The sequence below is a fragment of the Mchenga conophoros genome, linkage group LG16 (genome assembly GCF_057382185.1).
Source record: "Mchenga conophoros isolate Kocher_MC1m ecotype Shallow Benthic linkage group LG16, M_conophoros_male_GT1.1, whole genome shotgun sequence".
Classification (NCBI taxonomy): Eukaryota; Metazoa; Chordata; class Actinopteri; order Cichliformes; family Cichlidae; genus Mchenga; species Mchenga conophoros.
The window spans coordinates 17,821,007-17,847,697 of NC_140541.1; the positions used below are offsets into that span (position 1 = coordinate 17,821,007).

The 26,691-nt window shown below is 41.2% G+C and overlaps 2 protein-coding genes across 6 annotated transcripts in view; one reads left to right on the forward strand and one right to left on the reverse strand.

The window, feature by feature from the left end:
• il1rapl1a (interleukin 1 receptor accessory protein-like 1a) overlaps positions 1 to 11,314 on the forward strand; it is a 170,566-nt gene extending 159,252 nt beyond the window's left edge. For 2 of the 5 annotated variants that reach the window (XM_085249501.1, XM_085249502.1), the window contains exons 9-12: positions 3,325 to 3,471; positions 5,808 to 5,978; positions 8,572 to 8,616; positions 9,038 to 11,314. In XM_085249501.1, coding sequence (XP_085105627.1) covers positions 3,325 to 3,471; positions 5,808 to 5,978; positions 8,572 to 8,616; positions 9,038 to 9,759 — 1,085 coding nt within the window. In that variant the 3' untranslated portion in view covers positions 9,760 to 11,314. The remainder of the gene's footprint in view (positions 1 to 3,324; positions 3,472 to 5,807; positions 5,979 to 8,571; positions 8,617 to 9,037) is intronic. The other 3 variants (XM_085249503.1, XM_085249504.1, XM_085249505.1) reach the window with 3 other exon arrangements.
• A 4,294-nt stretch (positions 11,315 to 15,608) lies between these two features.
• On the reverse strand, positions 15,609 to 17,212 carry nr0b1 (nuclear receptor subfamily 0, group B, member 1). The gene is made up of 2 exons (XM_085249915.1): positions 16,422 to 17,212; positions 15,609 to 16,213 (listed from the first exon to the last, which is right to left on the reverse strand). The coding sequence occupies exons 1-2, from the start codon at positions 17,059 to 17,061 to the stop codon at positions 15,972 to 15,974; spliced, it is 882 nt and encodes a 293-aa protein (XP_085106041.1). The 5' UTR covers positions 17,062 to 17,212; the 3' UTR covers positions 15,609 to 15,971.
• Positions 17,213 to 26,691: the final 9,479 nt, after the last annotated feature.

Here is a 26,691-nt window from a genome sequence, read left to right on the forward strand (position 1 = left end):
CCCAGTTTCTCATTATCTCCTTTTTTTCCCTGTGTCTCTCTGCTATGTGCCCTCTCATTTTTCCCAAACTCATTATGAGACTCGTGTCTCTGAAGATTGATTCTGCTCCGCTCTGAGCCGAGCGCTGAAAATGCTGATGATCGTCCAGATTTCAGGCAAATGTAAACGTGTAAAAGTGCCTCATTCTGTGAGTTTACCTGAAATAATGAAACAAAGAGGCCAGTGTTTGAGGCCGGCCTGATGAATACTGTCATAAGAGTGTGGGTAAAAAGAAAGCAAACACTTTTTTTTCTAAAAGGACATAATAATCAGGACATAATAAAAATTATCTAGTCCTTAAAAATCTGGCCTTTAACGCAACACATACTCAGATTAGCAACAACACATGACATAGTACACTGTGTCATTATTTATTTAAGAAATAAATTAGCCAAGTTGCAGAATCGGTGTGTGAAAAACTGAGTACACCCTACTGCTTCCATAACAATTAAGAGGGTAAGAGGTGCTGCTAATCAAATGCAGCTAATTAACTGATAATCAGCAGGTCTGAGCACCTCTATAAAAGCATATGTTTTTGACTATTTGCAGGTATGGAGCATTTAGGTGTGTTTTAACACACTGACAAGGAGAAAATTTTCAGCAATGATCTTAGAGAAGCAATTGGGAAGAATTAGTAAGTTATTTACAAATACTTTGATTTTCATCATCCTACAGAAAGACTATTGGAAAACTGGGACGACAATTCCCATTCCTTCTTAGGAGTGAATATACCAGCAAATTTAAGTTCAGAATGTGTAATGTGCAAATAAACACCCAAAAGTGACAGTTTGGGCTCTACAGGCCAAGTTCAATACAATACAATTAGTGATAGACTGAATATCTATGGCTAGGTTAAAAAAAATACCAGGATAATAATAATCTGGTAGCATGGTTGAGATTTGCAAATTTGCATTGGAATGAACCACTAGACTTCTAGAGCAATGTCCTTGGGAGTAGTGATGTTTGGCCATAATGCAATGTAGCTTAATTAAAAACAGAGCATATTAGCAAATACTTCATACCAACTTTCAGCCACGGTGGTGGAGGAGTGATGATTTGAGTTTCTTTTGCAGGCACAGGACCTGGACACCGTGCAGTCTTTGACTTGCCTATGAACTCCTCTGTATACAGTGGCTTGCAAAAGTATTCGGCCCCCTTGAACTTTCCCACATTTTGTCACATTACAGCAACAAACATGAATCAATTTCATTGGAATTCCACGTGAAAGACCAACACAAAGTGGTGTACACGTGAGAAGTGGAACGAAAATCATACATGATTCCAAACATTTTTACAAATAAATAACTGCAAAGTGGGGTGTGCGTAATTACTCAGCCCCCTTTGGTCTGAGTGCAGTCAGTTGCCCATAGACATTGCCTGATGAGTGCTAATGACTAAATAGAGTGCACCTGTGTGTAATCTAATGTCAGTACAAATACAGCTGCTCTGTGATGGCCTCAGAGGTTGTCTAAGCGAATGTTGGAAGCAACAACACCATGAAGTCCAAAGAACACACCAGACAGGTCAGGGATAAAGTTATTGAGAAATTTAAAGCAGGCTTAGGCTACAAAAAGATTTCCCAAGCCTTGAACATCCCACGGAGCACTGTTCAAGCGATCATTCAGAAATGGAAGGAGTATGGCACAACTGTAAACCAACCAAGACAAGGCCGTCCACCTAAACTCACAGGCCGAACAAGGAGAGCGCTGATCAGAAATGCAGCCAAGAGGCCCATGGTGACTCTGGACGAGCTGCAGAGATCTACAGCTCAAGTGGGGGAATCTGTCCATAGGACAACTATTAGTCGTGCACTGCACAAAGTTGGTCTTTATGGAAGAGTGGCAAGAAGAAAGCCATTGCTAACAGAAAACCATAAGAAGTCCCGTTTGCAGTTTGCCATGAGCCATTTGGGGGACACAGCAAACATGTGGAAGAAGGTGCTCTGGTCAGATGAGACCAGAATGGAACTTTTAGGAACACATGCAAAACACTATATGTGGCAGAAAACTAACACTGCACATCACTCTGAACACACCATCCCCACTGTCAAATATGGTGGTGGCAGCATCATGCTCTGGGGGTGCTTCTCTTCAGCAGGGACAGGGAAGCTGGTCAGAGTTGATGGGAAGATGGATGGAGCCAAATACAGGGCAATCTTGGAAGAAAACCTCTTGGAGTCTGCAAAAGACTTGAGACTGGGGCGGAGGTTCATCTTCCAATCTAATCCAATCGAGAATCTGTGGCAAGATCTGAAAACTGCTGTTCACAAACGCTGTCGATCTAATCTGACTGAGCTGGAGCTGTTTTGCAAAGAAGATTGGGCAAGGATTTCAGTCTCTAGATGTGCAAAGCTGGTAGAGACATACCCTAAAAGACTGGCAGCTGTAATTGCAGCAAAAGGTGGTTCTACAAAGTATTGACTCAGGGGGCTGAATAATTTCGCACACCCCACTTTGCAGTTATTTATTTGTAAAAAATGTTTGGAATCATGTATGATTTTTATTCCACTTCTCACGTGTACACCACTTTGTGTTCGTCTTTCACATGGAATTCCAATAAAATTGATTCATGTTTGTGGCTGTAATGTGACAAAATGTGGAAAAGTTCAAGGGGGCCGAATACTTTTGCAAGCCACTGTACCAAAGTATTCTAGAGTCGAATGTAAAGCAATGTGTCCGATAGCTAATGCTTGACCCAAACTGGGTTTTACATCAGAACAATGGCCCCAAGCACAGAAGCAAATCTACAACAGGATGGCTGAAAAAGAAAATAATCAAAGTGTTGGAATGGCTCAGTCAATGTCCAAACCTCAAACTGGCTGAATATGTTGTTGAGAAACCGTTGGAGATCTGAACATCAACAAATGCCTGCAGACCTCAATAAACTAGAGCAATGTTGGAAAGAAGAAAGGGCCCAAATTCCTCTACAGTGATGTTAGAAATTGATGAAGTCATACAGAAAATGAGTACTTCAAGTTATTGCAGCTAAAGGTATTTCAACAAACTATTGAATTATGTGGTGTACTTACACACTCTTTCTGGGGTTTGTCTTAGTTTCTATTGAATAAAAAAATGACTCAGTGTAATATTTCATGTGGTTTTTTTTAGACCTTGTAGGGACTAGATAATTTTTTTATTTTGTCCCAATAAGTAAAACCTTAGAGGTGCGGGGATGTTTATCTATTTGCAGTGACTGTAAGTGGCCACACAAAACTGTAACTGGCGTTTTAACCATGACTGTCTCAGCAGTTTTGCTTATTTTCTTGTCTGTATGTGTTGTCTTCAGCAGAGCTCATGTACACTGTGGAGCTGGCAGGAGGGCTGGGAGCAATCCTGCTGCTACTCATCTTTCTCATCTCACTCTACAAATGCTACAAGATTGAGCTGATGCTTTTCTACAGGAGGCACTTTGGCAGTGAAGATGTAGACGGAGGTAAAGACAGAAGAATGCGTCTAAAAAAATGTCTTTTGGCCTTTTAACCATTATCTTATTCACACTTTTTTCACCAGGACTTTTTTTATCCAAAAACTCAATATCAAGCAAGCCGTGATGACTCCATATGTGCCTTTGCGGGCTTGTATTCATAGATCCAATGAATGTACTATTTTGTTTAAAAGTAACTACTCACTAGTAGTTACAGATGTTTACCCCAGTGCTATCTCAGTGACGGCATTTCCGCTGCTGTTGGTAAAGAGGTGCATGGTGCAGTGACTTTACCGGGAAAGGAGGAGACAGTTTTTCAATTTGTTGCCCATTTAAAAAGAGATCAATCTCAGTATGTCATGGAATGAAGCCCACCCTCTGCTGCCAGATAGTGATTCACAGCAACAAGGCAGGCTCGAAGCACCGTCTCTGAGCAACAAATAGGAGCGTAACAATCCTCAAATTGAAAAGCAACTTTCTGCTTTCTCTACAGAACATAGTTAACTTGTACTTCACTTAAGGATTTGTCTGTTTGTGTCCCAGTATGATTCCTCTGTGTTTTGCATTTTTGCTCTCTTTTCAAGAATTCTGGAAAGACAGAAGTCACCGGATTGTTTCTACAGTAGCATAAATTATCCATTACGCCCAAGACTGTAGACTCAAACTTCCACATGATTAAGTCATGCCGTCAGGGACCGCTGATACAAGCTGTTTTTGATTTTTCCAACTTTGCTAGGTGGTTAATTTGCGAGGTTGGTTGCTAATTTGAAAGCTTTGTTTGATGTTTGGATCCTATCGAGCACAGCCATGGCCCTTCCAGTAAGTTTCAAAGCTGCGCATGCTCCTCAAAAGAGTTTCTGAAGCAGTCCTTCCTCACTTTCTGACTGAACCACATTCCAGTTTCCACAGAGCATAATGACTAGGACTTAGCGAATATGGCACCAGCACTGTTCTTTTCCCTGTTATCTATTTTCTACCTTCTCAGTTCTTCCCACTGTCTTCTGGGAAATCATTTTGAGGTGGGAAGAGAGTATTGCTTCTGCATTGTTTTGGGTATTTTTGTATCTACCACAATTTATTTCTTGTATACACTACATGGCCAAATCAATTTGACACCACTAGAAAAGTGGTCTTCTCTTTTCCAAACAAGAATGATAAGCAAAAAATACATACAATAGACAATAAAAGAAATGGTTTTCTGAGTTTGGTGTGGAAGAATTTGACTGCGTACCGGAGACACTTATTGGGAACAGCATTTGCAAGAAAGGCCTTCTCCTTGATCATAAGTAGCTCACTTCATGAGCGATCTTGTGACTCACTGGAAGGAAATCCATGTCGGCAAATTATTAAATTTAACAGTTTTTTATAGAAAACAAAGTACCGAATAGAAAATGTAAACTGACACAGCAAAGCACAATCGTGTGTCCTGTAGAAAGTTACACTATAGTTTCATATTAGACTATAGACTGTATTACCCATGTTTACAGTTCTTTAACATACTTCAGTGCTTAACAAATTTATTAAAATACCATTAAGTGCAAGTTTTTTTCACACAGCTGCCCTAAGTTACCAGTATTGGTAATCATCAAAAAAGTTATGTTTCTATAATGTTAAATCCTCCAGCATGAACAAGCATTTTAATTAAAATTCTATTTTTCAGTTTTATAATTAATGTTACCTATGAATCTTCACATTCGCTGTTTTACAAAAAAAAAATGTAAAAAATAATAAATCACATTATTATTATTTGATTAGTTAATGGCTCAGTTTCTGGAACAGAAAAGTTTCTAGCTTTCGCAAAGTTTTTGACAAATTTCTAAAATATTTGTGTTTTCCTGTTTTTATGGCAGGTGGTCTAATAATTGTGTTAAACACTGTATAAGAATTACACAAAAGATATAACTTCCGACTTTCGGCATTTTACTTTTGTGCCTTTTGTCTATAAATTTGCAGAAATTTCTGATGCATATTCTGTTTGGATGAAAATAACTGGTAACTATTTGAGGTGCCGTGCATAAGGGTTAAATGGCACTGTCATAACCATGGCATCACATGACACTGAATGTGAATGTTTATGGATAGAGCCAATAAGTGTAAGAAAAACCAACGTTATTTTATTATTTTGAAACTATAATAAGGAGTGTGTAATTCTGGTTTTAGAAGTAGCTTTAAAAGTTGTAAGTATTGTAGAAGTTAGCCAACGCAATTGCAAGAAATGTGTAAAGTCAGTTGTTTGGAATAAAATGCTCATCAGAGAATGAGCGTGCAGTGTTCAGTGAAAATGCCATGGCGTTTAGTCTGCATATTTCATGACTGACTCTCCACTCTTTCTTCCTGTTCCTCAGAAAATAAAGACTATGATGCATATTTGTCTTACACCAAAGTGGACCCTGACCAGTGGAGTCAGGAGACCCGGGAAGAGGAGCGCTTTGCCTTGGAGATCCTCCCTGATGTTCTGGAGAAACATTATGGCTACAAACTCTTCATCCCAGATCGAGACCTCATCCCATCAGGAAGTAAGACTGTGTGTGTTTGTATGTATGCATGCTTGCACACGTTTGAAATGTTTGTGCCATACTGTAAACAGTTGTATAGGTGTTTGTTTGTTTCTACTATAAATTCTATATTGGGGGAAATAATTATTTGATCCTCTACTGAATTTGTAAATTTGCTCACTTACAAAGAAATGTCCAGTCTCTAATTTTATGATAGTTTCATTTTAATGGAGAAAGACGTTAAAATATTGAGTGACAATGAGCGAAATAAGTATTTGATTCCAGACCAACACGCTAGAATTCTGGCTCCCACAGACTGGCTGTGTGCCCACATGGCACACAGATTACAATCAATCAATTACAGATACTTGTGATATCAAACGATTATGTGCATAAAGCACAGAATCAATTTCTTGGGAAGACCAAGAAATTAGGTAAGACCAAACAGCTGTTAAAGGATGCCAGGGAGCAGCCTACAGACCTGCACAAGGCCACAATGGACGACAAGACCATCAGCAAGAATCTTGGTGACAAGGTGACAGCTGCTGGCGTGATTCAGAAATGGAAGAAATACAAAACCTTGTGTCAACCTCAGTCTGTACAAGATCTTCCCTCATTGGGTGAGGATGATCATGAGAAAGGTGATAGATCAGGTCAAAAGTACACGGGAGGTGCAGTTGGGACCAAAGTCACCAAGAACATCATTGATGGCACACAACAAGAGTTCCCACTGTTTAACAAGGCACATCTACAGGCCCATCTTAAGTTTGCTAGTGAGCAACGAAATAATTCAGAGAAGGCATGCATGAAAGTGCTGTGGTCAAATGAAACCTAAATCAAGCTCTTTGGTATCAACTCAACCCGCCGTGTTTGGAGGAAGAGAAATACTGAGTATAACCAAAGGATCACCATCCTCCACTGAAGTGGAAATATTATACTTTTGGGCTGTTTCCCTGCTCAGTCAGAACACTGAAGGTGGGTCATGGATGGGTCTTCCAGCATGAGAATGACCCAAAACATGCCACCAAGGCAACAACGGATATAAAGAAGAAGCACATTAAGGTCACGGAGAGGCGTAGCCAATCTCCAGACCTATAAACAAACTGTGGAGGGAGCTGAAGTTTAGAGTTGCCAAGCAGCAGCCAAGAAATGTAAAGGATTTAAAGTCAAAGGAGCTTGCAAAGAAAAGCGTCTAGACTTCTTTGAGTTGCTTGAAGACGTTTCACCTCTCATCCGAGAAGCTTCTTCAGTTCTAAGGTCAAATGGTGGGGAGTCCCAGATTTAAACCCAGTGGGAGTATCCCCCCACAGAGGGACAAAAGGACCCCCTGATGATCCTCTAATCGCCTGAGCCAAGGTGTGAAACTGGGTGTGGGTCCCAATCAGCCAGAGTTTGAACTGAAGAAGCTTCTCGGATGAGAGGTGAAACGTCTTCAAGCAACTTAAAGAAGTCCAGATCCTTTTCTTTGCAAGCTCCTTTGGCTACGATGACCTGGATGACTGAGAACCTTCACAGACATAAAGGATTTAAAGTTTCTATAAAGAGGAGTGGGCCAATATCCATCCCACATCTCTCTGGTGCTTACCAATGAGGCTTTCTCTACAGAGTACCAAGTCATGTTTTGCTTGGGCATCAAATACTTCTTTCAATCTGTGACTTTTATATAATGTCTTTTTTCTGGAATTTGGTTGATGTTCTGTCTTTTCATTAAAACTAAATTACCATTATTGGAGATTGTTAATTTCTTTGGAAGCAGGGTACATGTATACATATACATATACATAGACTGTCACAGTCTGTTTTGTCTGTGTTGTTTGTTTTCACCATTGTTTTTCCACCGTCACTGTCTTGTGTTTCAATGTCCGGTGCTGTCAGGGCAGAATCAAGCAGAGGATGCTCACAAGTGATGAATAGATGAATATTTCAAAGTTAAAATAAGGGAAGAGGAGGGAAATGCAATATTCAATGCAATACTGTCAACAAGAACCCTTTTTTTCTTGTATCGTCTCAAACCTCTCTGGATTAAAGCACTAGATCATAGCATTTCTCACTAGCTCTTCCCTTACTGTGTACTACAGATATGGGAATACAGTATGCGGTGTGTACCGGGAGCCGATATATTGAACAAATTTATCATCCTCACTGATTTTTATCCATGTATTAATAAATCCATGAAAATTCTGTCTGAACATATTCTCATGTGTGCTAACTCTGTTTAGCAGTCTGTCTTTGCCAGTGGTACACAGTGTGCTCTAGTTAGTAGCAATGCTGTGTGTTTCTACTGTAGGCTTCATGTGAGAAAGATAAAACGCAAACACGTGCTAGCTGGTCCAGACAGAATTAAACATCAGTGGGTAATGTGTGAAGGCTCTGAGCCCTGCTGACTGAGCCGCTTCTATCCTTTAATCAAAAGAAAATTGCCGCCAGCACCACTGCCAAGTAAAATCATTGCAGATGAATGTCCAATCAGAGAAACATGGTATGTGATTAATCGTATGTGAAATAAAAAGATGACTGAGAGGGGACGCAGCCACGCTTCTGACGGTGTTGAGCATGTTTCTGTGTCTGTAATGTGTTCTGCCTGTGACCTGAATGTTAAAATGTTTATGTTTAGGTCTCACCAATGAGCATTACCAGGATGACACGCGGCTCTTTAGAGGTACTCGCCTTCGGTCTTTTCCTCTTGCATCAGCTGCTTTCATGCTTAGAGTGGCACCATTGTGTGATCTGAAACATCAGGCCCGATTCAATAGCGAGCTCAGCCCTAATCCTATAGAGTGTGCAGCTTTATCAATCACTGGTTTGCAGTTAGAGCCATATGGATCTGCTCTATGTGCATAAAATGTTAATTTATATGCTGCACCTTTGTGCACACTTAAAGCTCCATATTAAACGGGTGTTAGTAGACCAGATACGGTCACTGTCTTGCGTTTTGTGTCTGATGCTGTCTGTGTGTTCATCCATCACTGTGTTGTGGCCCTGTTCTCATTAGGTGAAAACAATGCTCACTGCAATGTTTTGCCACACTTGTGTCACATAAATTTTTGCTCTTCTCTTTCCTTCCCGCTTCTTTCCCGCAGCCTACATAGAGGACGTGGCCCGCTGTGTAGACCAGAGCAAACGCCTCATCATAGTTATGACACCCAACTACGTAGTGCGGCGAGGCTGGAGCATCTTTGAGCTGGAGACGCGACTGCGCAACATGCTGGTGACGGGTGAGATCAAAGTCATCCTGATCGAATGTGCCGAGTTGCGCGGAATCATGAACTACCAGGAAGTGGAGGCGCTTAAACACACCATTAAGACCCTTACTGTCATCAAATGGCGTGGAACCAAGAGCAACAAGCTCAGCTCCAAGTTCTGGAAGCAGCTGCAGTATGAGATGCCCTTCAGACGCACGGAGCCCATGCTCACGCATGAGGCGGCACTAGACGTCAGCGAGCAGGGCCCATTCGGAGAGCTGCAGACTGTTTCTGCCATGTCCATGGCGGCGGCCACTTCCACGGCCATGGCCACCGCCCACCCAGAGCTGCGCTCCTCGTTCCACAGCACCTACCACACCACCATGAGGCAGAAACACTACTACCGCAGTTACGAGTACGACATGCCCCCAGGAGGGACCTTGCCACCTCTCTCATCCCTGGGAAACCAGCACACCTACTGCAACATCCCACTGACACTGCTGAACGGACAGAGGCCACCCGGGAAGAGCCGAGAGCACAGTCTGGAGGAGGGGCACGCCAACAACGCCATGCTCCCTCTGCTGCCCAGGGAAACCAGCATCTCCAGCGTCATCTGGTAATGGCAAGCAGACTCGGCGCCAGCTTTAGGAAGATCGCTCAACGTCAGACATGACGAGGTTACAGTCTGGCAGTTCTTAGGAACACAGTTCGAGGTTGTGATTACGGCAAAAAGCATTTGGATCCGTATGGCTCCGGCAGCTAGTCATGGAGGTAAAGCAGGTTCCTGGACGTGGTTTGTCTTGTTGTTCAGTCGGACTGCACCTCGTTTCCAGAGGATGTTTTCTATGTGGAACTACAGGGGATAATGCGAACACACTGTTTCATTAACTAGCGAGAAATGGACTCACAAGGACTCCATGGTGAAGAACCAACACACTATGGCAATTATTCACAGGAACGAATACACACACACACATACACACATACAAGAAATTGCATCCATACAAGCAAAAGGAAAACAGGGTCTGTACATATATTTCAATTTATTTGTAGCATCAGTGTTTTCCTGTTTTGTTCTTTTGTTTATTTTATTCAATCATGTTTGTTGCCTTCTCTAATGTAGGACTTTTGCTTTAACTTGTCATAAAGAGTTGTATATTTTTAATCTTTTTCTCTTTTTTTGTCTCTTTTTCTTTTTTTCTTTCTCATTTTGTAACACGCTCGATAGGAAAGCCAATATGACATGTGCGTGCGCTGTTGTTTGTTTGTTTAAAAATCTTTGTGTTGTTTAAAGAGAACTTTTTTTTTTCGAACTTTGGGAAACGCCTGGACATTTCAGGAGCTTCAAGGAGCTAAAACTTGTTTTCGTTTACCTGTAAAAGGTGTATCTAGTTTAAAAGGAAACTCTCTCTTTTTAAAAAAAAAAATATAGAATATGCAAAAAGAAGGAGAAGCTGGCAAAAAATATATCGTCTCGTGGGACTGAAAAGGAGGAGTGGTTGGGGAGCAGCGCTCGTCCTCTCCAAGCAGATAGACTGGCAGATCTCTCTCTAAAGCTTCATATTTTCTATTGAGACAAACAGCCTTGCTGTTTTAGAGTGATAGTGAAATGCCTCACCTTAAAAAGAAATCTGTAGATTATTTTAAAAAGAATTCTATTTTTATAACTGAAAAGAGTTTGCTTGAGATGTCATACTTATTTGCATTTCATCTTCCATAGAAAGAGGATTTGTGTATAAGTGTTATGCTGGTTTTGTGCCCTTCGGTGTGGCTCCTGGTTTGTTAAAGAGATTAAGGTGGCTTTTAAATCCCACATGACAAAAAAATGTCCTCTGCTCTTCTAGATTCAAAGGTAAAGCATTTTCAATGTTTTGGTTTAAAAAAAATAACAGTATTATTCCCATCCTGATAATTCATTTGGTTCATATGGATAGTTCATGTTTAAGGAAAGAAAAGAATTCCTTTTGTGTTTTGAAAGACTTTTTACATATATTTGAAGGTGTGATTTTTGAGTATGCATAGCAAATAGATATGTATTCTATATATAATATAGATATTTATATAAATATATAAACACAATTTTCACTTGGAAAGAAATGTCTATCTTTATAGAAACACAATCATGATCAGTTGCCCTTACTTTCTCACTGCACATTAAAAACATTGATTTCCTTTCGATGTTTTCCTTTTGTGTCCAAGTTGAACCAGCAGCAATTCATAACACACCTGGTTATGCTCTTAACCTTTTTTCTTTTTTTCTTTTTTTCATTACCACATGATTTTGTAATGGCTAGAGTCAGCTACATCCACCAGATGTGAAACAGGACATTTGAATCAGTGATCAGCCCTGGGAAATCTGGCACAGGGTAAATGAACAAGTGTTTTAGTACTGTTGAAATAAGTCTTTAAACAAACTGTGCCTTGAACGTCCAGTTATAAAGATCTTTCTATAAAGTCTATGATCCAGCTGCTCTTTCTGGTGGATAACACCGAAATGCTGTAATACTAGACTCATTGGAAGGTGATGTCCATGTGTGTACAATCATTGCAACTACATTTGCCCTTTAAGAGAATAGACGGGCATGTTTCTTGACCCTATGGTATAGTTGTGTCCAGAAATATGCCAGATCTAATCATATTCCTCTGTCCTCTATTTCCTCATCCTGTCAAGAAACACGTTACGTAATTATACTGATAATTATTCTTTCTTGCAGCAAAATGTCAGTGCAGTGAAGAAAGGAGAAAGGCAGATAAGCAGACTGTTTAAAGGAGATGTTCTGGTATTAGATAGCATGAATGCAAATCATGGAATTTAACTAGAACTAAACAAAACTAAAAAATAGGTGTGCAAAAACATGTCAGCTCCTCAGTTCATGCAAAACAAAAACTTTTGCATATACTTATACACAAATACTTATCCGTACTAAAAAACAAAACAAAGAACCACTGAGACAATGAAAACACTGAAACTAATAAAAACTAAATTATTTTTTAAAAGAATAAAAATGAAACTGAAATGAGCAGCTCTTTTTCTTCTTCTTCTTTCAGCTGTGCCTCATAGGGTCGCCACATCGGATCATCTGCCTCCATGTTGCCCTCCCTAGCATTCGCCTCTGTCACACCAACCCTCCCGCATGTGCTCCTACACTACATCCATGAATCTCTCTCTGTGACCTTCTTCTTTTCACTCATTCCTGGCAGCTCCATCTTCAACATCCTTTGTCCAGTATAACCATTATCCCTCCTCTGTACATGTTCAGACCATCTCAGTTTTGCACCTTTGTCTCCAAAACACTCGACCTGAGCTTTCCCTCTGATGTACTCATTTCTAATCCTTTCCACTACTAAAGAAGCATCTGAGCATCTTCAACTCTTCAACCTCCAGCTCAGTCTCCTGTCTGTCAGCACCACCATCACCAAGCTATACGTCATAGCAGGCCTTGCTGCCATGTTGCAAACCTTCCCTTTTTAACCTTACTGCTATCGTTCTGTCACAAATCCCCCCTGGTGGCAAAGTAAAACAAAAACAAACAACTTCAATGACTTAGTTGGCCATTTGAGAGAAGTGTGACATACAAACATACAGGTAACGATGGAAATCAAACGGTGTCTAAAACAAGCACCATGAAATTCTCTGGTTTAAAGCTACCTGAATAAGTTTGCTGCATGCTCTCCCCCTTGCTCTCTCCTTATGTTCACTGCCTTTCAGATAGAGCCAGAAATGCCAAGTGAAGATAAACCTTTAACAAAAAAAAGGTGCTGATATAAGAAACTGCTTGGCTTAAGGTCAAGCAGTTTCAGTTGACGCCTGACATTTGCCTGCACATTGGTGGGTGAGTGCTGACAAACAGTGCCATCTCCTGGGGATACACACTACCTACAACGGGTGTCTGAACACTGGTAAACACAGAGACAGAAAGCAGATTTACTGATGTCTGCCAACCCCAGGAGAAAACACAGAAACTGGGGCAGAGGAAGAAAAAAAAAGCAGGAAAAGACTGAGTAGAAGGCAGAATGATGAAGAAATGAAGCTAAAGACAGTGTTTATAAAATTCAGCCTGTGGACATTTTTGCTGGAGACAAGGGCGGTGGTGGTGGTGCTGGGGAGTGCTGCTTTCAGACTATGCAAACACCAAGAGAAACTGTAACACCGTACCAATTTAAAAAGAAAGAAAGACAGAAAGAAAAGGGTCTCAAATGGTGGAATCTGCTTTGGTTGTGTTCTTTTTGTAATAAGTGATGCTAACTCAGGCAAACACCCACAACATATTGTCAGCCACAAGAAAAGCAGCCTCCTGCCAAACCAGTGTGGTTTTATTAGCAGACACAGGATTAATAGAGTCTTTATTACCCAGAGCAATTACAGGCTTAATTGGAGAGAAAATAGGCCCCGATGAGAAAGAAAAAGGCAGAGGAGATAGACGGGATGGCTTCAAAGTCCACATGAGCACATGTGCAAGGCCGTGTGTGTGTGTGTGTGTGTGTGTAAATACACCTTCATGTGCATGGTTTTGTTTTGTTTTTTCTTGTTATTTTACTCTTTGCAATGCCTTATCTGTCCACCAGGAGGTATGTGAGCTATTTCATCAGTATCTCAAGTTTTCTGTGCCAGCCTTTATTATTGGCGTCACCTCCTCCCTTTAGTGCTTTGCTGTTCTGCTTGCATGAAATTAATAGCAACAAATTAAGCACAGAGACACTGCTTTTTCTGCTTTAGGGCACCATTGAAAGGTCTACTGATCTCGAAAACATCTTTTCAGAGAGTTTTTGATGTGAAACCAGAGATGGAAAACAATTTGACTGAAAAGTCAATTTGATCAACTTTGATCAACAAACAGTGATTCGCTGTTTGCTTCCTTGTTCGAAAGAACAGTAAATATGTTGATTTAAACGCATGCGGTTATTATAAGACGGCGAGGATGGTGACTGGAGAGCTCCCGATACAGCATTATAGTCTAGAAGTTTCAGAAATGTGACTCATAACTTTTTGTTCTTTCCAAGAGCCGTAATTTAACAATGTTGCCTCTCGCCGAAAGCCCCCTGCTTTGTGGCTTTTTAATAAGGTAGCTCGTCCTGCACTTTCTCCTCTCTCTGCTCTCACCTCGGAGACAGCCACACACACACAGTCACCTCCCATGTTGTTGCGCCCCATTTTTTAAGGTGTACCCAGAAACAGGAGGTCCTTTCATACTTCGGTGACCGAGATGAGAAATCTTCTCCAATTTTACACCCAACAAAGAAGCTTTACGTCTGCTTTCATCTTTCTTTCCTTTCTCGTTTGGGAATCACGGTGGAAAGCAGCTAAGCACTTTTACACACGTACCTAAGTGCTTTATTTGAGTAGTTCAATTTTCTGCCAATTAATATCGTTGTGTTTTACTAATGAGTGTTCTAACCAATTCAAATTAAATAAATCTGACCACATTGTGATATATTATTGTAGGCTAATATCCCCGCAGTATGAAACGTAAAATCTGCTCCATGTCGATGCAACATTGTGACACAAATGTAATCGTTTTTAATCCAATAATTATCCGATCATATGCCATTTTACTTCTGATGTGTGTATAGTGCAGGACCATTACTTGAAGTATTACTTTAATGTGTGCTACTTGTTCCTTAATTAAAGTGTGTGAGAACTTCTACCACAATTGTTTGGGTATAATATAAAATGCTAACAATCTGGCCGGGTTATTTTATTGGTGCTGCCACAAAGCGAGACCAAGTGCAGGCTCAGGCCATCTGACCTCTGAACAGTGATGAAGTATTATAGCTGCTAGATGAGATGTTCAGGGACTGAGCTTCGTAACATCGTGTGGCTATGGTGTAACAGCAGCAAGTCCTTGTGCCATTGTCTGAGATGAACATTCACTCAGTAGTGTCTCATTACAGAGGTCTGGTTTAAACCATAGGTGTATTTTATGCGGCGTCTCTAGGAGCTTTTGTTCTGTTGGTTACAGGGAGATTTTTTTTTTTTTCTCCAGCGAGCAAGTTGATACCTTACCGCACTGTGCCCACACTGTGATGGCCAGACTACGAGGAACAGGAACATTACCTAAGGTCCTTTTCCTCAACCACTTTTGCCCCTTTCTGTGTGCATGACAGGGGAAGTTGATCCATGTGACTTGCACAATCGCTACACGTTGTATACTGTTGCACTCTGGTGGCCTAACAGGGCATTTCACCTGAATTCAGAAGTCCTGCATCTGTGTTTATACTCCACAACTTACCTCCTTCACTGGACAGTGAATAGCTGCTACACCAAGCCCTGACCTTTTGAAGATAATCTGTAGTTGATGTGACTGAACTGTAGTTGACATCAATCAGTGTGACTCATATTTTTCGAGGCGACGTGATTTCTTAAGTACTTTCTGCGTGTGTACTGAGACACATTATCTTCCTTCGTAAGAGTTTGTCCAGGGCTGATTTCACAGAGGAAAATGTGTCAGCAATGACGGAGCAATTATCACTCACATACATAGTTTGTTTTTAGGGGTTTTTTTTATTATCATTATTATTATAGAAAAATATTTTATATAAAAACAAATAAGTTATGAATTACATGAGCTGCTTTATATTTTCCTCTATTATGACATATTCCCTCAGCACATTCTCTCTTTCTTTCTCTGTGCCGCTCATTCTCACATGCACACTCACACTTGCTTGTGTTGGTCATTTCACAGTCACTGAAGATTTCCCAAATACATTTGTCTTTAATTAATTGAGTCCCACACGTCGTCCTCACCTGCCAACCAATTAAATCTTTGAGCAGTTCAGTCCATCTGACAGCTGAACCTGCTGAATTCATCTCAGTCCACTATGGACCCGTGACCTACTTCCCGTAGAACATCTCCATGAGGACCTCTTCGATGTTGACAGTCCCTATGACGGGTCTGAAGAAGAGCTGAGCGACCACTGGCGGGCTGATGGCCCTCAGCATGGACAGAGCTATGAGCAGCTTGGCGAACCGCGTCGTATCCTCGCGATGGATCAGCCTGACGTGCTCGTTTAGAGCCTGGTGCGCCTCTCGACGCAGCGACTGGATGTAGTGCAGACAGCGCAAACCCTCCAGATCTAGAGGTGGGGAAGGATGGGGGGAAGTGAAAAGTTGATAAAAATGTTACAACGCAGACAAGTAGTCAGGTAAAGTGTAAATATCAGAGCAGTCATGCTGAAATAAAACAAACTTTTACCCATCAATTAATAAATCAAACGGTTCCACTCGTGAGCGTGGCACCTGTGCTTAAAAACTGATGCTCTGCTATCAAAAGCCCTGACCCACCTGGGTTGAAGAGCACGGCTCCCTTCAGGTACGCATATTCCTTCGTGCTTATATCTACACTCCAGCACTTCTTTAGGAAGGCTTTGATCGCTTCGATGTCCACAACAGAGACGCCGGGTGCCCCCCTGTTCTGGCCGCCCACAGCCTCGCTCTGCCTGTCCGGACAGCCCGTGAGGATGCGCTGCAGCATGCTCGGCTCCACGGTCTCCGTGGTCTCAAAGTCCACCCGGTCTTGTGCGAGTCCCAGCACGAGCAGAGGCGCCCAGCCGCTCCGGATCAGCACGAGCTGGTCGTCCTCGGGCAGCTCGCGAAAACAGGGGACGTTTTTCACGAAGCGCAGCGTCTTCACCAGGACCGCGGACGCCGCTTTGCAGGTCACCTGCGGGGAGCGGAGGACGCCCCGGCGCCGAGACGAGCCGCAAGAGCAAGCCTGCTGTCGGACCTCCTGCAAAGAGGCAGAAGCGGAAGAGGGGGGCTTCTGGAACAAGTGCTGCAGCGTGTGCTGTTGGGGATGCTGCTGTTGCTCCTCGGCGGTCACCAGGCGGTCATCACTCTTTAGAATGCTGTAGAGAATGCTGCTGCTGCTGCTGTTTTTTCGGCCGCTGGCACCCCGACAGCGGCAGCCCTCCAGCGTGGCCATGACCGCCGGCAGGAGCTCAGCGCGTCCCGCTGCTTCTTTGAAGCGCTTGAGGTCAGTGACAGAGGTAGCCCTGTTTTCTTAGCCCCTGATAGCCCCGAGTGAAGGGCAGAGCGTTTATATTAGCTCCCGTCTGTCCCCGCGCTTTGAGAGATTGTTCAGACCCCCTGAACACACACACACCCCTCCCTTCTCAAACACCGCCCCTCTCTCCACCCCTCTCCTATTTCCCACACTTACCTTTTCACAGCCCTCACATATTCAAGACACACCGGTGTAAATGATTTTTTATTATTATTTCTTATTTATTTTTATTGATTTATTTGCAAGTAAACACGTCGGACAGTAGCAGCTTTCATCTCTGTTGCTCACCTGTGAAAGGTTAACCATGGCTCAGATAAAACAGGAAATGTAACATTTCCGTCTGCTCGCTCGGTTTATCAAACTGTTCAGAAATCATGTTTGTTCGTTTTAAAAACCCGACAGCCGTGCTTAATCAAAGAGACTTCTTTATAAATTGTGTGAAAGAAACAAAAAAGCAGAGGAAGAGAGCAAGAGAGAAAGAAAAGTGGAGAAGGCGCCAGAGACCAGCTTTATTCTCAGCATTACCTTGACTCTCTGAGCAGTCATCGGACAGAAGCCAGTAAAAGAAAAAATAGTCCAGGGAGGGATCTGAAGGCTTAATTATTTTAGGGACAATTTATATGATTTTCTATGAGAAAGAAGTAGGAAGAGCTGAGGCGCGAAGGCCGGCCTCCAACCTTGACTCGGACACGCTGATATTGATTTAACCGTGAAAACTGGAGCTGGTGAATTATGATGTCATGACTCAGTGCTCTCCTTGCTTCTGTCACTGAAGGAGGTATTTGGGAGGTGGTGGGGAGAGGGGGCGGTGGAAGTCAGTGAATGAGAAACTAAGAAGGACAAGTTGGGATAAAGCAGATGAATTAGAGGTTTATCTTAATTGCTCCTGAGAGGGATCACAAGTTAGGGTTGGCTGCTACCTGAAAGAGGGAGAGGAAAATCCCTCTGGGGAAATCAGAGCTGATTACAGAGGAGTTTAACCAGACAGAAAGCAAGCAATAGAAGATGTCAGGATGAGCAGAACTGTGGGTGACTAATGCAAAAGTTTGGAGCAAAGGTTCTAATCTCAGTTTGTTTTGTAGACGGTCTGAGCATCTCTGCCCTGGCCACGTCCCAAATACCCTCGCATGCTTAAAAAATGAGGGTCTTAACAAAAGGTTGTCTTTGGTTTGGTGAAAGGATGACATTGAGTACATGGTTACATTCGTGAAATTGCAGTAAGCAGGACCTCAGTGTCCCTTGCTCTGTTGCATTGAAGGACACAGTTATGAAAAGAGAGACAGGATGAAAACTTTTTTTTTCTGTAGTGCTACAACATTGTTCAGAGGCCGAATGTCTTTGTATTGATTTAGCAGAAAGAAGAACCACAGAAAATTTTTCACATGTTTATATCAAGGACACAGCGGGATAAACAGCCTTCACTCAGCCTGTCTCTTCTCCTGCTCAAGGCCCAGCCAGCGCAGGTTATAAAAATCCTCCCGTCTCAAGGAGAGATTACATTATGTCTTGTTGCAAAAGCACAGAGTTGAAAAGACAGCTGCAGCGCTCGGTCGCTCTTTTTCAGGCCTCCTTTTCGTCTATTGTTTGTTTATCAGATTTGGACAAGGTGTCTCTCCACTTAACCATCCTTCCCAGGGTAAATTTAGTCAATCTGAAATATTTCTTAAACATCTTTCACCTAACTGGCCTCCCACCACCACAACAAGTTGATGCTTTATTTAAAAATTGGATGAAGATCTGAAAACTGATGCCAAACATGCCACCCTATCCCCTAAATAATGACTGATGCATGTCATCTCATAGACACGTATGTACCACCTTTGCATCTAAACACCAGATGAATTAATGCAAGATGTCAGTTTAGATGACAACAGTTGGGGTTTAATATGCAACAGTTGAAAACATTTATCTGCATTACAAGTCTGTTTCCTGTGAGCTAGGAAATCTGAAACAAATGGATCGGGCTGCACAACTAATCCGCAGAGACTGGCAAGTGTAAAACTTTAAATGGCTGTTGCTGAAAGGGTAGGGGGGGAAAAGGCAGTAGTTCAGTTTAATGAAAACTTTCAGGTTTTTAACTTTAGGAGGAAACTCAAGGGTAACGCGTTGATAATGCATTAATGAAATGTGCAGAGACTTTTGGTTTCCCAGGCTGAAAGTTGTTAGTTTTTCTTTTTGATATGAGGCAGACTTGTTCTCTGGCACGGTGCCTGCTGGTTCCCAGCCCAGTCTGACTTAGCTCAGCATGGGGAGGCCCTCTCACGGTCGCATCACACTACTTAAAGGATGGGACTTCTTACAAAACTTGCATTCTGTTTTGTGAGAGGGGGTTGCGTTGTTTGTGTCTTTAAGTCAAGACTCCTCTGAGTTCAAGTAACATTTATCAAAAACTGCAAGAGTGTCTTTTCGCACCTCGGCAAAGAAAACACCACCGTTCTCTTCTCTGAGTCGCTTCTGCCAGCGAATGGGCCGCTCTCAAATAAAAGCAGATCAGTAGTTTGTGTGTGCATGTGCATACAAAACGCGCAGTTGATCTGCACTTTTGGAAACTCGCCGCTGTGACACGCGGACAGCTCGAGTCAGGCAGCTTCAGCCACGGCACAGTTTTGTTTCTGGTGGTGAAATTTAGAGCGAGGTCAGAACCACAGAAGATATTTACTCAAACAGGGGCCATGGGAAAGTGAAATCCACTTGCAGGAATTACAGAGGGAGGGAGGACAAAAGGAAGTGCCATTAAACTAAGTGGCTAACTTTCATAAATCTCCCGATGGGATCATACCAGCTCGACTCCACTGAGCTCATGCACCACATCCATCTTCAATAATATTGCACGTTCGTACATCAGATAAAGATACTTAATATGGGAAGTAATATATTAAAAACTAAGAAGAATGCAGTGCAGAGGCATAAAGCAAAGAGGCCTGGAACCCTTTAGGCGTACTCGCAGCACTGATGATTTGTACTTGTAGGTCGAACCACACCCACTTTAAATTTTGTTCTCGACTGCATGTCATGAACTGGCTGTGTGGAGGCAGATGAGGACCCAAACGCAAAACTCACGGAGACAGGAACTGAACTCAAAATCACTGCTTTATTGCAGGCCTTTAAAACGAAACAGAACTAAACTGGGAATACTAACAGAAGACCGAGGGAACACAGAAAGACACACAGGTTCGGGGAGAAGACATTGACGACGCAACACTGACCTGAGGGAGACACGCACATAAATACACAGAGGGTTAACGAGGGAAGTGGGAGCACACGGGGAACACAGCTGACACAGATAATCATAACGAGACAGGGCAGGAGTGAACACAACATGACGCATACTGACGAGAGACTGTCAAAGTAAAACAGGAAGTACACAGAGGTTCAGACAGGAGGAGAGAGAGCACGGGGAGAACACAGTCATAACGGGCTGGGGAAAACATGGAATAAAACACAAGGAGAGACGAGGGCTCACAGATACACAGGGGCACACAGGAGGTAACCAAATAAGGAACATCTTAACTAAATAACCTAGGAATCAAGACATAAATAGGGAACAAAATACAAAAACACACAAAAACTAAGAATACTGGGCCAACATGGCCCAGGACCATGATACTGCACAGCTATGACATTTCATCATTTCATGCACAGAGATGCTATCACACTGACAAAATCATATAACACCTGCCATAGAGCTCAAAACAGTGAATTATTTCACTGAAAACAATACCACCCACACTGCTGAGTCCGGTAGACAATTTCCCTAAAAAGACAATTGCAGTTTGTCTTAAACGTCAGCCTTGGATGCATCGCACTCACAAACAAAGAAGTTCTGCGTCCATCACAAAATACTAAATTTGAGCTTTGTTAGCGGGTCCAGATTACTTCAAAACACAAAATGCTTTTAATAAGTAAGTATTGTTTTGTTCTTTAGTGGCAGTAAGCACTTCCTGAAGGCTGATCACACAGATGAAATCCTGAGGTTGCCATGACCCAAGAAGACAGTTCTTTGGCACATTCAGCCAAGTTGGCCTTGAAGCACAAGTGCGGAGAAAAACACAAGGTTTTTACCAAGTACTTGGGGCTTAGATACCCACAGACACTCCAAGACAGGTTTCAGAAACTTAAGAGGACAACTTTGTATGATTCAAGGCTTCGCATTAAATGGCTCCCCTGGAAAAGTCTTGTACCGCATTGTTTGTTGATTTGTTGGGCACTCTTCTGGCGGTTGCTATAGTGACTGCTTCCATTTTCTCTCTGTGGCTGCTCACATAAAGGACTTCGTCCTTGTCTCCATAATAGTTACAAATTGAATACTGCACTTTCCAAGGACTCGTGTCACCAACTTACAGCAAAGTGAGTGTATGAGTGTGCATGTGCATCTGTGTGTGCATGTGTGTGTCTCAGAGCATGAAAGAAGACAAGCTGACTTTAGATTTGTTGCACAAATGGAAAATAAAATGTACTTTTTTTTTCTAACTTGGTCTTTTTTATGAATCAGAAAAGAAAGGACTAACAATACAAGCACTAAGATGAATGTGGAAAGATGCAACGAAGTGCAAGGCAGATTAAAAGGACTAATCAGGGATAAAAATTAAAAATTAAAAAGAAAAGGGTCTAGATCTGAGAGCACGAGGTCAAGACTGTGTACACCAAAATCAGAACAATTGAGTTAAGAGGACAGTTCAAACCAAAACTGTTAGACACGACTCACGCTCCTGTCGCTGAAGTATGGCCCGCCTTGTCTGGTGATGTGAAATGCTCAATCACTGCTCACACTGAGGAACGAAAGGATCTATAATGGAACGGTGATTATTTTAGAGGTCTGTGGAAATGTTCTAAGCACGACTTTGTTGTTTTTTTTAAATGTTTTTAATGTACAAGCACACTGCTTCTTCCTAAGTCATTATTTTAAAAAGAGCAAAGAAAGTGGGTCCTGAGACATTTCACCATATTTTTAAGTTGGTTTTAATGCATGCACTGAAGCCCTGAACATTTCTAGACTTCGCCCAACAGAGGTGTGAAAATGCAAATGTCAGTTTCTTTTAGATGAGATTAGAACCTCTTTAACCTGCCGGCTCTCTAATAAAAAGTCAGCGTGGTTTCAACTGTGCCTTAACACCACCGTGTTCTGTGAATTCTGTACAGACAGCACTTTCACCCAAGCCAAACATAAGTCTGAAATGGACTATCTGTGTGTGACACAACAGTCCAGGCCTGTAAACAACTTAACTTAAAACTGAAGCTCCATCAGATCCATGTTCTCACGGTTCACTGAATCTCAAATCTGCCAATCTTTAGAACATTTTCTGCTCTCCAAAACTCTAATTTACATAAATAATTTAACATATGTAATGAGTTTTGTTTCCTTTTGCTCATTGAAATCTGAGGCAGTGTTTGAACATGAATATTTCAAGAAATATTAAAGATAAAAGCCTGACATTTTCACTGGTCTTTTTTTTTTTTTTAGCATCAAAACAGAAAAAAAATCAGGCTGATCTGTAAAGTCTCATATTTGAGCGCAAACTACTCAAAAACTCCACAATGCAAAAGACAAACAGTGACTTCTGTATTTCACAATATTGCAAAAATAAAGAATGTAGAAAACTTTTTAACACAGAATTCTCTGAAGAAAATGTTATTTTCATGAATCTTTATGCTGGACTGGGCACATATCACAAGTTGTAGCACAAAAACAAAAGTATTAATAGATGGTATAATCTGAATGGATTGTACTCTAATTATAACTGTGAAGATAATAATTCATGTTTTTAAATATGTGCAGATTTTCCATTTTAGCCGTGTTCTACAAACCCAAAAGATATATGGTGAAGTGTTTGATGTATGAAGCTAAAAGCTTCACAGTAATACGTCTAAATTTTTTAACTTTGAACCTTTTTTTGTTTGCTTTGTTTGATTTTGAGCAAAAGGTGTTAATTTGAGATTTTAATTATCCAAAGTAAAAATAGATTTAAAAAAAAAAAGAATTGAGCTTTGAGAAAAATTAAAACTAACTGAAAATTATTTTGTGAACTTTTAAGACACCTTAGTTTGGCAAAATTTGCTATCACACCTTGCTCGAAGACGCTTTGTGTTTATTGATGCTTTGGATGTTTACAAGCCTGTGAGGCAAATTCTTTCCAAAATGTCTGTGTTTGTACTGTAATACACGGACTGGTTTTCCTAAATCTTGGATATTTCCTGCATACAATATTAATTAAAACAACTGAACTAATAAAAACTCAATTAAAACAAAACGTTTTAAAACAAGGAAAACTAAACTGAAACTGAAGTGAAATAAAAACAAAAAATGAAATAAAAAATATGAATTAATAAGAAAATTCAAAACTATAATGATTCTGCATCAGCCTGATTGTATCATGTATTATTCCCTGAGACAAATATGTGATTGTAGGCTAATAGCCTACACGCACACACCTACGGTCCTCCACAAGAAATAAATTTGCTTGGCATTCACAGAGCAGCCCCGTCTCCTACCAGCTGCTCGTACAGTTCCTTAGATCTACAGTTTTACAGTAAGTTGTGCGTCGTAACCCCGGCAGTTTTTAAAAACAGCTCAGTGATACACAAAGCCTCTCTCTGAACAAACACAGCTTTGCTCATTGTTTACCTCAGCTGCGAACCTCTCACTGAATGTGGGTAAACTGCAAACACGAGCAGCGTAACACGCTTGCAATAGGATGGTTCATAGTCTGTTTGTCTCTCCTTTAGTAACAGTGTTCAAGGTCGGTGTATAAACACAAGGCCATCCTGATTACAACAAACAAAGCAGCAGATATTCGAGCTTGTAGTCTCTTCTCTGCGCCCCCCTCGCTTGGGGTAAACGTGTCAGATGTTGACATTTAAATTTTACATTTTTCAGATTCTTTCATTTAAAGAAACTTTTAGAATGTTCTTGCTGTTAATCGAGGATTCTGGCATTCTGCGTCTCTGTCTGTACTTCACCTTAACCCCACTTTTCTTAAAACTTGGCAGGTTGGGGACACAAGTAATTTCTCGCTGTTGTTAGGCAACATCGCAACGGCCTCACTCAGGTCGTGACATTGTCTGCAACCTTATAATGACATCACAAGTCCAGATAACACAGTTTATAAATAAACCTTCACTGTCTGCAACATCAGATTACATTTTCTGATGCTTTAAAAAAAAAGCTGGAAAAGAATATTTAAAAAGAGAAACATGAACTTTCAACTACAAAATGCTTGTTTAAAATTTATGCATCATTAGCAATATCCTACTGATGATTTTCAGTTGTTGTTGTTTTTTTTTGGGGGGGGGGGGGGTTGCTTTCTTATCAACTGTGTTCAGTATGGTGGTGGGAGAGGGCTTGAGAAGAGAAGGTGAACTTTTGAAAGTTTATTGAAAGTAAAGTAGTCTTGTAAATGACTGAAATCATGTTACCATCAGCCTTTGTTTATTTCCCATCTGAGGGCACAATGCCCTGCAAATTGCAGCCTCGGGCCACTGCAGCCAAGCAGGGGAGCCTTGAGTTTACCCAGACCACTTGACAAACAGATGCCAGGAAAAGTGACCCATGTGTTCTCACTGTACTTCAAAGCCTTGACAATATCAATTGCTGGCTGTCTCAAAACCTTTCAAAGCTTAATGATGATAACTTTGATGTTTTAGTTATTAAATCCACTACCCTGACCCACAGTACGCTAAGCCTTTTGTCCAAAAATGTCAAGCAATCTACTCATAACCAGTGATTTTCAACACTGAGCTGTGTTTCAATGCTCAAGTTGAAAAAAAATGCCCACTACACTGACTCCAGATAATTCAGAATGTGGCTGGATTTTAACTGGCACCAGGATATGTCAGTATATTACTCCAGTATTAGGAAGTTTACACTGGTTGGCTGTTAAATTTCATGTCTATTCTAAAAGCTTACTAATGACTTGCATTAAATTACAATTCTCCAAATCATATGAAAGAATTGTTTGGCCTCTATATGCCTGGATGGCTATTTTTATTGTTGAATGGGGCTGGTTTGTCCAAGGTCTCACCTAGTAAACAAAGGTCAGCAGGCCTTTGTTGTTAGGGCTCCCAAACTGTGGAACAGCCTTCCCACCAATATCAGGATGCCACTTATTGTCTTATAAGTGGCAGAGATGAGCGTTCTCCAAAGGGTGGCTGGCCCCTCAAAGAGATAGGCGGAGGAGTTCGGCCATCTAGGAGGGGTTTAGACCAGAGCTGCTACTCCATCAAAAGGAGCCAGTTGAGGTGGTTCGGGATCTGACAAGGATGATTCCTGGGTGAGGAGTTCTGGGCATGTCCCACATGGATTGATTGTGGCATTCATTTAAACGCTGACACAGTAAGGCTGGCTGCTTATGATTGAAACACTCAAAGAAAAAATACGTTTGAAGGACTTTTATATTTGTCAGCGTTGCTGAGTGCTTCAAGTTTCCAAGCAGTCTCTGCAAACTTTACAGACTGAATGCACAAACACACCTCCACACAGACACAAAACAATAATTCACTTCGTGTTGAAAGTCCCCTAAGCCACTCCTGACATTTCACAGGTCTTTCAATTAAAATGTTTTATACAAATTTATTCAGCACCCATTCCTTCCACTAAGCTCGTCTGTGTTCATCATCAGAGACACATTATAATTAAGGTCATAAGGACATTGGGTTGTACTCAGAAGTTTATATATGTGGATGTTGGGCATAAATGGCATAGTAATTTTGGGCTTTTAATGAGTTCTTTGAACTCTTCTTTTTCCAGGGTGGACCGATTGTACAGTCTACATCTTTAATGACTTAACGAAACAAGAATTGTGGTGCATAAGTTTGATTTAATTTGGATTTTCTCTAATGCACACAGGGTCAAAAGTCTACAAACACTTGTAAATATATAGACTTATTTACATTCTTTAGTAAGTTGTACTGAAGTTGTGTGTCTTTTATCATGACAAAGCCAAGGCCCATTAACTTCTCATTAGTGATCATCACTGACTGCATCTGCTTGTTTCTCTTTGCCAGCATAAAAATAATTTGTTTAACAGCGCTCAGCTCTGGGGCCATTTTACTGCCAGTGGTTGTGGTACAATGCACAAAGTAGAATAACTATTTTTTCAGTTTCACCTCACATCAACAGTTAGACAGTTGAAACTGGGACACAACTGGATGTTCCAACAGGACAATGATCCCAAACATGCATCAAAACTGGTTTTGGAATGGATAAAATAGCATTAAGATTCTGGAATATTCTTCTCAAAGCCCCAACCTCAACCTTATGGAAAATTTGTGGACTATAGTTAAAAGTCAGGTCCATGCCAGAAAAGTAGCCAATTTAAATAAACACTACCAATTCTTCCTCGAAGAGTGATCAAATATCCAGCCAGAAGGTTGTTGACGACTATCAAAAACATCTGGTCATGGTGAAACTTGGGAGCAAATAAAACCAAATTTCAAACTTGTTCAACTAATTGTTGTTTTTTTAAGTCATTAAAGTTTTATGCTGTTCAATCACTTCATTCTGAAAAAAGAACAGTTCACAGAAATCACTAAAAGCCCAAAATTAACATGAAA